Genomic DNA, 13675 nt, shown 5'->3' with positions numbered 1-13675 from the left:
GGCAGTATTAAAGAAGTCTATTCAGACGGCTCTAGTAGCATATCCACGGCACCTTTGATACCTTTTCAGCAAAACATGAGCAGCACCGCAAAGTGCGTCGTCTGATCCAGAGGGTGTCGGGGGCGTTTCGCTGGTTTGGCTTGAGGTTTTTGATAAATATCAGCCACTGCGGATGTGCACATTTTTGTCAGCGTGCAAAGCTGGCGTTTTAAATTGAAAAAAGAAACATACTGAGATATGATTCACTGTTTTGCTCTGCTCCACACTTTTACGGCTCCTCCCAAAGAGCAACACTATAGTTCCTGGAATCACTAACTTCGTGTTTGACTTGAAAGTGTGTGTTGCAACTGTACGCAAAATCTCCTGATGAGGGTTTTGATAAGTGCTCCCAGGCTGACGTGGGGAGGGCTCTCTGATGTGAGATTTCCTCCCGCACACAAACCCCGCCCACATCACCACAACCCTGACATCCCAACCTAGAATCAACCCAACCTACAATCACTGCAACATGGGCATGTGTGCACCACAGCTGCCTAGTAATCACAAGTGTGTGTTTGTGTGTGTGTTCTAAGTGCACAGATGGGGGTAAATGCGTAGGACAAATTTTGATTGCGGTGAAAAAATCACAATTGACAATTTCTTTTCATTACATGGTGCAATTGGGTTACATGCATTCAGGAATCAGGTAGATTCCTGCAAGTAGAATTCCTTCTACTTGCAGAAGTAGATGGAAAAATATCTCCAAGCATGATGACAGCAAGGATGTAAATGTATATATTTTTTGCATTTTCTCAAAATTATTGAGAAAGTCATGAAAAAATTATCAGAAAACTGAAGAAACAAAACTCCAGAATGCCACAGGGGGATGTATGCTGTCTGATATCGTTTTACTGAAAACTATTAATCACATTATCAGCAATATGTATCAGATTACATTTTGAAGGTGACCTTGATCCTGCATCAGCAACTCCTGGGTGAAGCGTTGGAAAAATTATACATGAAAAACAACAGCAGGGTTTTTTTTTTTTTGCATTTATTGACATGTATAAAATTATTGATCATTACTCTGTATCTAGGAGCCAGATATATTCAGATATATTCATCTCTGTCACATTCTAAAACTATACCTGCGATTGCCTGGCATAGCAATCCTCAGTCTGTCTTGGAGCTTTGACGTAACGTCGGTCTGGCCTGTGCATCTCCGTCTGTTCAGTCCAGCCGGCTCTCGTGTTCTTCGAGGTTCTCGTCTCAAACGCACCCTTCTGCCGGCGGTGGGCATTAGGACCCTGGGGCTGTGGGTGCTTCACTCGCTCTGGTTGGTCTGCGTCATACGGAGGATCTGCAGCAGGAGCGCCTGAACCTCCTCATCCATCCGCCCCTGTCGGCCACAACACGCAAGCGTACGGCTGCAGTTAACCAGCCAGCCAGTAGAGCGGAGACATAGCGTCACGCCCCCCACTCACCTGCACCGCGGCCAGGAGGTGTGAGCGGTATATGGCCACCACCGCTCTGTGCCTCCGCTCGCAGTCCTGGGGGGAGGAGACACAGGAGAGATCCTGCATATCACAAGACTCTAGTGCGCTGAGCTGTAGTTCCAGGGCTCAGTGCTGCCCCCACCTGGAGCTGCTGCGTCAGTGCAGACACTCTGTTCTGGAAGGCCAGCTGCTGCCCCGGTATCCCGGCAGGAGGAGGGGGGGGGTGTGGGGGGGCCAGGCCGAGGGGAGGAGTCAGAGCGCCCAGAGCCTCCTTCAAACGAAACACCTCCTTAGACAGCTCTGTGATCTACAGAGAGAGGAAGAGAGAAAAACACATCAGTAAAAAAAAAACGGATACAAATTGTGATTATTAAATAATTTTAAAAAGTGCACAATTTACAAATACGTTTATTTAAACGCATTAATAATAAGACAGATAAATGAGAAATGCTTTTTCTGATGTTTCTTATCATCACTTAAACTTCACTTAAACAGCACATAGTAATGTTTAAAGTAGGGTGACCAAACGTCCGTATTTCCTGGGACATGTCCGTATTTCACGTTCTGTACCGGGCGTGAAATACGGAAATGTCCCGGGAAATACGGACGTTTGGTCACCCTAGTTTAAAGAGCATTTAAACTGCTCCGTGTGGTGTTGAGTGTCGCGTAGCCCGTGGTGCTAGGACGCGTCTGCCCTGGCTGACCACGCACCTTGCGGTCCCTCTCCTTGACCAGGCTCTGGGAGTGCTGGATGTCGTCGTGTAGCTGCTGCACGTGGGTGGATTTGGCCTGCAGCTCGGCCAGCTGCTGCTGGACGGCCAGGAGCTGAGCCTCGGCCACCTGCCGCTCGCTCTTGTTGAAGAGAGCGTCCCTCTGCACCTGGAAGACCTGCAGGTGTAGCAGGGACGGCGGGTGGGGGCGGGTGGTGGCGGGTGGAGGGGGTCACAGAGCCAGAGTGAGAGAGAAAATACGATGGGTAAGGAAGAGGGTGGAAATGTTTATGTAATGTATGACATACAAGTGTATTAAATTTGTAGTATGAGGCTTTATAGCACAGAACAAGCTATTTCTACAATGGTAAATACACCACGCACGCACGCACGCACACACACACACACACACACACACACACACACACACACACACACACACACAGGCAGACACGCAGACACACACACACACACACACACACACACACACACACACACACACACACACACACACACACACACACACACAAATACACAGGCAGACACACACACACCACACAGGCAGACACACACACACCACACAGGCAGACACACACACACACACACACACACACACGCGCTTGAAGTAAAGGGAAGGCTTGAAGTACTTACAGAAAAGATTGCGCATGCATGCAAAGAAGAAAAGGGTCATCACTGCAATGTCAGGAGGTCTTATACAAACACACACACACACACACACACACACACACACACACACACACACACACACACACGGACCTCATTGCAGGTCTTCTCATGCTTGCGTGTGAGGTCAGCCAGGCGGGCGGTCAGGGCGTTGACCTCGGCCTGCAGACACAGGCGCTGGGCCTCGTGGTCCTCCTTGGACACCAGACCTTGCTCCAGAGCCTTCTGGGAGCGCAACTCCTTCAGCTCGGTCTCCTTGGCGCTCAGAGCCTCCTGCGCGGCTGCCGCAGTGTTCTGGCTCTCCTCCAGGAGACGCTGCAGCTCAGCCTGCAGGAGAGAACAACAGGCTCTCGTTGGGCGGCCGCTCGGGGCCTTCGGTTGGGACAGATGCATTCTGAACGTTACACACTAAAAAGCGTGGGTGCCTTCTAAATAACAAGCATTAGTAGGTTAATGCGCATGTTGCATTCGAGGGGTGTCATAAACTGGGAAACACCATTTGTTCCACTTGAACAGCTGATTAAGTGGCATTTACAAGTGGAACTCTAGATGATACACACCAAAACCTTTCACCTTTTCCATCGGCAGAAAAAAAAAACATCGGTCTTGAGTCCTGTCAATACATGTATTTACTGTTTAGCCTTTAATAGTGTTTTTTGTTGTTATAATCCAATGCTTCAAAGCTGAGAATCTGGATAATTGGACAATATGTAATTGGATGATTCACTGGATATTTTGTTTGTGGATGACTCAGTGTTGCTGTTTTTGGGATATGGAAAAGATCCAATCAGTGACGGGCTCAACCGTCTGGTACATGCAGCCTGGCGCACACAGCACACATCAGGCCGTCTCACGTTTCGGGAGTGTGTGCTGCCTGGTCTTCTCACCCTGCACTTCTCATGCTCTTCCTTGCTGATCATTCCCTGCGCAGCCTGAAGTTGGTCCTGGCGCTGGGCCAGCTCGGCCTGAACGTGCTCACGCGACGCCCTCTCGGCTTGCAGCTCCTTCTCCGTCTGCGCCAGCTGCTGCGCTATAGCAGACAGCGCCTCCTGGTGTCTGGTCAGTGGTACTGCGTCCTTCAGCTGCAGGGCGTCCAGGGCGCGGCCTTCCCTCTCGGCGACGAGGCAGTCCAGTGCCTCGGCTGCCTCCTGCCTGGCCACCTCCAGCTCCTCCTGCACAGCCTCCAGGGATTGTCTGCCTGGTAACAGCCTTAAGGAGTGCTCTGATTGGATGAAAGAAACAAAGGCGATTATTCTTACGGGCTATGATTAACGGGCTATTTCTGAACGGCCCACGGGTCGACAAGTGCACTCACCCGATATGACGGACTGCTCAGAGCCCTCGGACCGCTCCTCCTCCTCCTCCTCTTCGTCCTCATCGGCGTGCTGCGGTGGGCGGAGCCTCTCCAGCTCCAGGAGCGCTTCGTTAAGTCTGGTGGCTGCCTCGGCGCGCTCTCGGGCCAGCTGGTCCAGCTGCAGGCCCAGCGTGACCCGCACCTCGTCCAGCTGCTGCCGGGGGACGCTCTGCCCCAGCTCGGCTTCTAGCTCCGCCACTCGCGCCTGTAACCCTCCCTCGGGCTCCGCCCCGCCCTCCTCTGGCCCCGCCCCCCGGCTCTGCTCCAGGGCCGCCTCCAGCTCGCCCAAGCGCTCTTTTAGGCGCCGCGCTGCCTCGCTCTCCTCCTCGCCCTCTTTCGTTCCCTCGTTCCCTCTCTCCTGCAGAGCTTCCTCGAGCTCCTCCACTCTCTGCCTTAGCTGTCGGACCGTTTCAGACTCACCCTGGTTAGACCCCGCCCCCTGGGGTGCCTGCCTACTGGCGAGCTCCGCCTCCAGCTCTTGCACCCTCTCTACCAGACGCAGAGTGTCCGAGTTCGCCTCCTGGGCCTCGGAATGGCCATGTGTGGCTAACCCTGCCGCCTCCATGGAGTAAACCCCCAACCGCACCTGCTCCCTCAGCTCCATCAGCTCAGCCTGGGCACGAGACAGCTGCTCCTTTATGCCCTCCTCCACGCCCGGAGGCTCCGCCTTCAACTCCGCCTCACTGGTCTTTTCAGGCTTCTCCTCAGACCTGAGAAAGAAAAGTATGGCTGTTATAAACCCCGACTAAATCACATTACTGTTATATATACAGAGCCTAGAAAGAGTTGCGGGAATGACTACATTACCCAGTGTCCTCTGCAAGGCTCGAGCCCTCAGTAGCAGCCTGTGCTCTAGAGTATTTCTCCTGCAGCTCCTCGAACTCCCTCCTCAGGGAGTCATACAGGGCTGTGGGCACAAAGTCTGGACTGGAGCTCTGCAAGTCCGTGTCATCCTTCTCAAACATCTCCAGCATCTCCAGACCCCAGCACGCAGAAGAAAATTAGGAACGTGTCAGGAAGAGAGAGGAGGCTTACACTTATATTTATTTCAAATATAAATAGCTAGTCTCCCGCTATACTCATTACAGAGATGCTAGCATAGGGAATGTGGTCAGCTCTGTTGTCCCAATGTTTTGGAATAAAAGTGCGACCTCACCCAACCATTTTTGGTCACCATAACATACTGGGACTGATCAACAAAACTGAAGCCGCATCATTTTCTGCCTCCTGATCTGGTGACGGAATCTTCATGCTGCTTTCTGAGATAACATTTAATTAACGTGCTGTGATAAAGTGTCATTGTCGTGGTCAGAATCTAATTACAGCCCGTTAGCCATGATAGCCCTATTTCTTGCTCCGTGGCAACTGGAGCCCTTGGACTGAGATGGTGTTATAAACTCAGACCATGCGCTATAGCGAGAAAGTGGAAACTGAAGAGCATGGGCAGATTGTGTCTTCAAGCCACCAACATGGTCCAATACAACCTTTAAAACCAGGTCAGGGCTATGCGGTTAACACGAGTGGCATCTCCTTTCCTGCATACTCATCCTCACTGTCAGAGTTAACGCTGGCTTTAGCTCGCAGACTGCTGTTGGCATCTCCAATCCTTGGCATCTCCAATCCTTACCGTCTGACCTCTGACCCCAAACCTTACCGTCTGACCCTGATACACACTTAACCTGTTTATAATTCAATTGCACTTGTTTAAAATTCTACTTCTGTATTTTACATTAACCTTTAAATTTAAATCAGTCATGTTTATATTTTTCTATTGCAAAAAACACTCTGGATTGGCTTGTGTATGAAATGTGCTATATAAATGTTAATATTCCGTACAGCCTTAAAGCCCTATTCGTTACGAGTATGAAGGTCAGCATTCCACTTTGTGGACTGTATGCTACAGCGGACACGCGCTTTAACATGACATGTGGTTAATGTTTGCTTGCATTTGTTTGTGAGTGTGTGTGTGTGTGTGTGTGTGTGTGTGTGTGTGTAGGATTTGTAAACCACACCTGGATTTTGAGAACTAGGTCGGCGTTCTGTGCGTTCAGCTCCTCCACCCGCCCGCGGAGCTGCTCCAGCTCTCCCTCGGACGAGCCCTCCGCCCGGGCTTCTGACGTCTCCGCCTCTGCCTCCCATGAGCGTCTGGACAGCAGCCTCTCAGCGCCTGACAGCAAACACACACACACACACACACGACAGTGGCAGGTAATTCGAGGTCATTAGTGCAGATGAGCGGTGAACAGTACAGTACAGTGAACAGTACAGTACAGTGAACAGTACAGTGCAGTGAACAGTACCCTACACCTGACATTTGCCCTTGCCGGATCAGCCGGCAGGCGGAGTGGTGCTCACCCGGGAAGTCCAGTTCGTCATCCGGATCATCGCTGCCGCCGTCTAAAGCGCAGCTTGCGCGGCCACTGAGCTGAGACCCTCTCAGCTCCTCCAGCGCCACTTGCAGGCGGTCCCGCTCCGCCTCGGCCTCACGCAGACGCTCCCTTAGGGAGGTCAGCTGGAGAAGACCCAAGCCGACAGACACGCACGTCAGACGCAGCCGGCTCGTGACATACTGGGCCTGTCTGCTCATGTTGTAATGTATGTAAGACCATGAGACAGGTCTCCACGAGACAAAACACAGGATTTAATGAAATTCTTGTTTTGTCACTGGTTTGATCCATCTGGATTTTCCTCAAAACAAATGTATAAAAGAAAAAATGGTAATTCATCAGAGCACATTTGTTGGCCATAAAATTAAATTTAATGTTTTTAGGAAAGTTTGATGGAATTGTATGCATAGTGTTGAATTTTGTCACTTCAGCACTTTACAACTTTACGAACTTTACGTAAAGCTCTTCACGACTGCAGTACCTCCTCCAGTTCAGTAGCGGTGCTACTCTGTTGCTGCTCCAGGGCTTTGATCTTCTGTAGTAGACGTCCTCTCTCTAACCGGAGCCTTCGAATCTCTTCAAACACTTCCTCATCCTCTGCCTTACACCACACAGCAAAGAACACAACACAAATAAAAACCAGAAAAAGAACAGGCTACACAACACAGACCGAATCATCACACAAAACTAGGCAACAGATAGCTTAATCGCTACATGAAGTGAACTCACATAGCATTACAGAACAATATCGTTACAGCACGCTTGACACCATTCAGCACATGTATATCTGAGCTATGGTGCTTTTTGGACTGACCAGAAGTGACTTAATCACTAGAAATCAAACCTTGATGTGGTTAGCAGCCACTCACAAGGCTATCTGGCCAGGGCTGTTGAGTCCGGGGGGCTGGGGAGGGAGGAGCCGAGGTCTCAGACACGTGTGATTGGGCAGTGTCGGAAGGAGGCGGGCCTAGGGAAGGGGGCGTGCCCTGGAGCGTTGCAAAGCACAGCCAATTATATTCAAAGTCCAGCAGTGCTGGTTTGAATATTTTATTGATGGAATTATGAAGCTTATGCGATACCTGCCGAGGGAACTTCGGAGGAGGGGGGGCTTTCCTCTTGCGGGGTGTGGTTGCCCCCGCCTGGGGTGTGGCGGCAGGAGAAAGCTAAGGATGGGTGGAAGTGGGAGGTCCATCAAGCAAGTTTGTTTGAAGGGAAGACAGCAATGCAGGCAGAAGCCATGTTAGCTACTAAAGTTAATTAAGTCAACACCATAACATTTAGAATTATGTTCGCAAATTGCTATGTGGTATTTGGGCATGCATGCTAATGGATTTAATCAGTTTGTGGTGTTGCTGAGATGATGTGTGTTGTATTTGTGTACTGTATTTGGTGGAGTGTTTAGTGAGAGAGAGAATTACCTCCTCACATCCTCTTTCAGCCACTATGGGTGTGCAATGAAAAACAGATAGCAGTACACTGAGATTTAACTTACAGCCACACACACACACACACACACACACACACACACACACACACACACACACACACACACACACACACTTGATGCCAGGTCCTAACTTCATATATTATCTCCCAGCCATAAACACACCTCTCTAACAAAAGACAGCCTCTTGAGAAGTGTGTGCACATATCACCCTGTCATTGAGACTCCTTTGAGGGGCCCCTAACAGAGGCATCCGTGTTCAGCACGAACCCACATATGGCTCATATTAGTCCTGAGCTTTGTAACTCGAGGTAGCGAATGGCTTTTCCTCCGTGTCTCGATCTGCCCTTTTGATCCCCCGGCTCAGATTACCGGCTCGCACGGCGTCTGCTGCTGGACTTATTCATGCGGATGACGGAGCAGAGCAGCACCAGACTGCAGACGCCCCCCTTTCTCCCTCTCTCGGGGGAAATAAAGTAGACGCACATGTCTGCGCGTGTGTTACCTGCGTGACCTCCTCCGGGCTGCAACAGCTGGGTAACGCGTCGAGCGCCGGCCATGGCGCCATAGTGGGCGGAGTCATGACCAAGGGCGTCGGTCAGGCGTGGGTTGGCTCCGCCCTTCAGCAACACTTCCACGGTCTCTAGGCTATCACTCTCGCAGGCTAGCATCAGAGCTGACCTGCCGAACAGCACACAGTTACAGAACTGCCCACCGCCCCCCATGAGAAAGGATGCCAACTTCATCGCAATACCATCGTGGTAGCCGTCTTCTCACAAACAAACACTTATTAGGTGTAGGCAGTAGCTGGCAAAAGTGAAAGTGGCACTTTGGATTAGCTAGTTCATTGGATCAAAGCACCCAGAAACCCGCTCGTTTCTCACAGCGTCCCCTCATTGGGCGGAACGAAAAGTGGGTTCTACCTGCACTGGCTGTCCTGCCTGTTCGGGTCAGCGCCCCTGTCCAGCAGGAAGGCACACAGCTCCACCCGACTCATCTGGGCCGCGAGGATGAGTGGGGTCGCTCCGTCCTGAGAGAACACGTACCGAAACAACAAAAGAACGCCCACAACAGAAGAGGTCAATAGTTTTCAGTGGCTTTGCTGCATGACTTTATTATGAGCTCGTGGTCCTCTGAGGATATCAGGGAACGGTTTGGGAAATCGGCGTAATCAGCAGCAGTGTGTCGGGTAGGACGATCAGGGGGAACAGCATTGTGTCGTGTCAGTGTTACAGTCAGAGGACACACCGACGGGTTCTGCCAGGGGAAACCTTTCACAAGCAGGAACCCGAAATCAGATGTACGCTAAAGTCGACCCCTGCAGTTTCTTGCATTTAATTTTTAGCGTGAGCAGTGGTTCTCCATCCTGCTCCTGAAGCCTCACAGGCTGACGGTTATCTCTGCTTGCCCCGTGCAGTACAGCCAGAACACCTCTGCTAAACCCTGCATGCTGGAAGTCTGAAGAGCAGAGAAGATGCAGTATTGTACAGTACATACAGTTCCCCAGAGACTGCTAATGGAAAACACTGCCAGAAGATTGAAAGGGTCCTTTCCAGACAAGTGGTCATATCCTGCATGTACCCCCGCCAACTATGAGACTCCTGATCGTTTTAATCAGCGGCTGCTATTAATTGCTTTGAGTTTATTTTATTTTTTTGCCAACGTACTCCGTCTTGGACATCCAGGTTAGCTTTGAAGTCCCATAAGGTCTCGGTGCAGGACAGGCAGCCGCTCACAGCTGGACAGGACAGAGGGGAGACGAGGCTCAGAGAGGGTCTCTGTCACGCGGCCACCGTGTGGATTACTCCATCGGTACTCTACTAGCCGGCCTATGAGAGAGGCCAGTGCGTGCGCTACCAGCGTGATGTAATGGGGTCCTCCCGTAACCGTCTACCGAGTCCACTGGCATTCGCTCCTGCACCAACAAGGAGACAAAAGTGGAAACGGTTCACGTCTCACAGGAAGCTGAATAAACGTAAACATAAACGCCCAGCTAACCCCTCCCATTAACCACACTCTAAACACACCCCTGACAACCATCACTTCACAGGCTTTTCATTGGACCTCTGGAGTTGTCAAGTAGGCACCTTTGTGCCTCATTGAATTAAGCCTTCAACACCTACACAAAACTCAACAGTGAACTCTGACCCCAGATCTACACCATTCTAGGGCCACTTTGTAATAAGCTTACTGTGCTACTGATACAACAGTGGCCACTCTGGAGACTAGACAGCACCAAGCCCCAATGGCACTGTTAATGGATAAGGAACATCATAGCACTGTTGCAATTTTACAAGATGCAAGGAGATGCTGGCATGATAATGTGAAACTGTGTCCTTTCAGTAAGGGATTTCAATAATCCCCACCCACCACAGCCAACAGCCCACTGACCTGGAGAAGTCTCTTCAGACATTCTGAGTGTCCATTCTTTGCAGCTAGATGGAGAGCATTGTAACCTGTGGAGAGAGAGGGAAGCAAGCAGAAACTTACTTACCTTGACAATGGTTTCGCAAGGCTTCATTGTAACTGAAAAGCATTTTTACACAGACTGGGCTAAGAAAATCTAGGTATGAATATTTACCTGCGCCATCCGTCATATTGATGTCCACGCCGTGAGAAAGGATGACCTCCAGACAGTCCAAGCGGCCCTGCGACGCACAGAGATGGAATCTGGAAGGGAAATGGCATGATTACAACCCAACACGGTTCTTCTGGTTCCTCGCTCTTCTTTCTCCTGACGCCTTACGCCTACGATGGCAGGAATATGAGCAGCACGGTCACTCACGCAGACTTTCCCTCCGCGTCCAGCTTGGAGGGAGATAGACCTTTCTTCACCAGCAGGGCGGCGACCTTCTCGGGCTCGTCCTGCTCCACAGCTTGAAGGAGCCTGTCATCACTCTTACTCCAGTCCTGGCTCTGGAAATGCACACCATCCAACAACAACAACAACAACAATGACAACAACACACCTTACCCAAACCATTTGACAACTGTAACAAAAAATGGGGTGCTTAGCTATCTTGTGAAGTGCACATAATGACCAAACACGTCAAAAGTCTTCAATCATGTTCCATTCCTCTACCGCAGGACGTCTGAGGGCGTAAGAGCAGATGCACGTACCGCCAGTGCTCCGATACACAAGCAGAGGCGTTTCATCAGGTTCGGCACATCCTCGGGATCCATAGAGCTCCGAGCACCAGCGTCACCTCCACCAAATTCCACAACACATTACCACTAGCAACCACACCCAAACTAAACCCCAAAACCAACTGAACTAATGCCAAAGTGTGGCGCACCTATAAAAAGAAATCCCGCAGGCTACCTTCAGTCCTCTAATGAGTCAGCTGAATTGTGCCCACCCTTGAAAGCCCAGGGTAGGGCAACTGCTCGATACAGGTCACGATGAACTTACTGAAGGCGTTGTCACCTCAGAGGGTGGCTACAGTCAGGACAGTGGCTACAGTCAGGACAGTGGCTACAGTCAGGACGCGGTCCGCTTGCTGTAACACAGTTTGCTTTTGCTCCTATCCTGTCCTCTTCTGCTGTCTGCTCTGCACACTGCAGTGACTGGCTCGCTCACACACACACACGCTCATACACACACACACACACACACACACACACACACACACACACACACACACACACCTCCCTCTCTATGTCCTTCTTTCCCACAGCTCAACCCGATTCTGTCGTCTCCTCGCTCCTCCTCCGCGGCCGCTCCGTTTGTTTCCCTCGCTCTCGTGCCTCCCCCGTCCAGCCGGAGCTCCGTGGTCTCCAGCTGCTGCATTAGCATCAGGAGATCAGGGCTCAGCAAAAACCTGCCTGGCAAATGCAGCCATGATACTGCCCAGGCACACACTGTCCACTAATAAAGCTAAGTGCACTACCCACTCTCACATGCTCAGGGTTACAACACCAGAATACCATTTAAAGGTGTCAAATAAACATAAGGCTAGCCCACCGTTTCCATAATAATGAAACAGCATGACTGAACAGCTTGCTTCTGCTTACACACTGCAGCTCAGGTACTGCAGCTGTGATAGCTGATGCCCCTGACTGTTGACTCATAGCTTCTTCCAGATCCTTCTTTGCAACAAAGGAAACCGGCATGCTTGTACAAAGAGAATTAACAAAAGACATTAAGTGGCCATGGTTCTTAAGTGGCATGTAATAGTGATTACCCACAAATATAAATGCATGGATCATAAGCTTGGGCATCTTTAAAAACCCTCTCAAAAACATAATAGCCATTGATCCATAAAGTTATAGTGTTTAACTCGAGCAGCATGCATGGTGTTTACTGCATGAATTGTGACACGTTTCCGGAGACCTACTATTGTGCCATAGGTCACATCTCCTACAATATTACTTGCCCACTGAAAAGAAACCTTAACATTGTAGATGTTATCTGACCCTGTGGCCTTTCTGAATAAACAGATAAAAAGAGAGAGCAGAGACAGGTGTCTCATATTCTCCCCCCCGTAGTGGGTCAGCTTCCCAACTGTCACCCTGACCTCATCTCAAGTCCAGCAAACTCTGAAAAGTGGGTGCGAAAATAAACAGAATTCACGAATTAACAAATTAACAAATGAACTGAATTCGCAGAAGTGATTTAACCACACTGATATGATATTAACCATATGAAGTGATTTCATATTTTTTTCCATCCATAGTATAATCTACTCACCGCTGTTAGTGTGACTGTGCATGCCCATGGGTGCCTGTCCATGTATTTGAATTATTGAACACTGGTTGAGATCTCAAGTTACATTTGAGGCCATCTGTAGGCTGGCCAAGTCCCGTATTGGCAAATGACACTATCAGTCATAGCTATAAACCATAAAGCCCATGCAGGTGATCACACTTACACACTCACTGTCTGTGCCGGGTTAAACCTTGTGCCAATACAATAGATCACTTTACAGCTATAAGATTCAGCTGGACACGTATAGGTCCAATTGAGTTCCAAGAAACACCTTGAACTTAGTTCTACAGAATGATATTAACTGTGTAGTTACACCATTATGCAGTGAGAAAAACACATTACATATGATATTACCTCAGTCTTCTTGAACTTTGCTTTTAAAGTCTTCATTGTCTGCAAGAGTGTTTATAAGCTAAAACAAACATCACCAAAAACGTAAGTCACAATGATGAATATACAGCTCAGTGATTTAAACCTACATTAGTATATTTGCACTCTATGTTCAACAAAGAATATTTATACAAATATCCTAATGATTTCTGTTCTTTGTCTGAGAATATAACAAATTTAACCATCAATTTTCTTTAATGCTTCTAAGAAAACTATAAATTCATAGCATAATAAAATGATGCAGCATGGTTTAGGTAAAGAAAATCACTGACCAAACTTTCATACATGCAAGAGAGGCACGCAGCAGGCAAAACCACTCACGTTATGTACAACAAGAGGAGATTCTGTAGCTTCCGGACCGACGAGACGGGGATGCCCTGTCCAAATGACGTTAGTTGCAGAACACACGTGCCTGTTGGACTTGATTGCCTTTGCTTGAAATTCGACCAATCAGTTGTGAGAAAATGGTCGTAGGCATGCCTGATTGGCACTCAAAAGTATCGAATATTATCCCTAAATTGGT

General features: G+C 49.4%; 1 protein-coding gene across 6 annotated transcripts; it reads right to left on the bottom strand.

The window, feature by feature from the left end:
- Positions 1–933: 933 nt before the first annotated feature.
- Positions 934–13545, bottom strand: ankrd24 (ankyrin repeat domain 24). Of its 6 annotated transcripts, none has more exons than XR_013134516.1 (23): positions 11175–12094; positions 10840–10970; positions 10636–10724; positions 10446–10510; positions 9912–9969; positions 9722–9792; positions 8978–9084; positions 8560–8735; positions 8029–8051; positions 7690–7773; positions 7480–7596; positions 7092–7211; positions 6579–6735; positions 6236–6390; positions 5031–5197; positions 4185–4933; positions 3757–4091; positions 2963–3196; positions 2187–2363; positions 1618–1782; positions 1464–1529; positions 1128–1378; positions 934–970 (listed from the first exon to the last, which is right to left on the bottom strand). XR_013134516.1 is itself a non-coding variant. In XM_077024526.1 (23 exons), the coding sequence occupies exons 2-23, from the start codon at positions 13150–13152 to the stop codon at positions 1304–1306; spliced, it is 3357 nt and encodes a 1118-aa protein (XP_076880641.1). In that variant the 5' UTR covers positions 13153–13174; positions 13474–13545; the 3' UTR covers positions 1029–1303. The 6 variants fall into 6 exon arrangements, 5 of the variants coding, with proteins under 5 accessions (XP_076880641.1, XP_076880639.1, XP_076880640.1 ...); XM_077024526.1 differs by lacking the exons at positions 934–970; positions 11175–12094 and adding exons at positions 13117–13174; positions 13474–13545 and having other exon boundaries at positions 1029–1378; XM_077024524.1 differs by lacking the exon at positions 934–970 and having other exon boundaries at positions 1029–1378.
- Between the last annotated feature and the right edge of the window lie 130 nt (positions 13546–13675).

Source organism: Brachyhypopomus gauderio, chromosome 12, assembly GCF_052324685.1.
Source record: "Brachyhypopomus gauderio isolate BG-103 chromosome 12, BGAUD_0.2, whole genome shotgun sequence".
Taxonomy (NCBI): Eukaryota; Metazoa; Chordata; class Actinopteri; order Gymnotiformes; family Hypopomidae; genus Brachyhypopomus; species Brachyhypopomus gauderio.
This window is presented reverse-complemented; position numbering and strand designations above follow the sequence as displayed.

Coding starts and splice junctions, on each gene's coding strand:
- ankrd24 (XM_077024524.1), bottom strand. CDS start 11,237: ATGGATCCCGAGGATGTGCCGAACCTGATGAAACGCCTCTGCTTGTGT. Junction 8,736..8,977: donor AGGCAGGACAGCCAGTGCAG/GTAGAACCCACT, acceptor GCTGTTCGGCAG/GTCAGCTCTGATGCTAGCCT. Junction 2,364..2,962: donor ATGAGAAGACCTGCAATGAG/GTCCGTGTGTGT, acceptor CTACACCTGCAG/GTCTTCCAGGTGCAGAGGGA.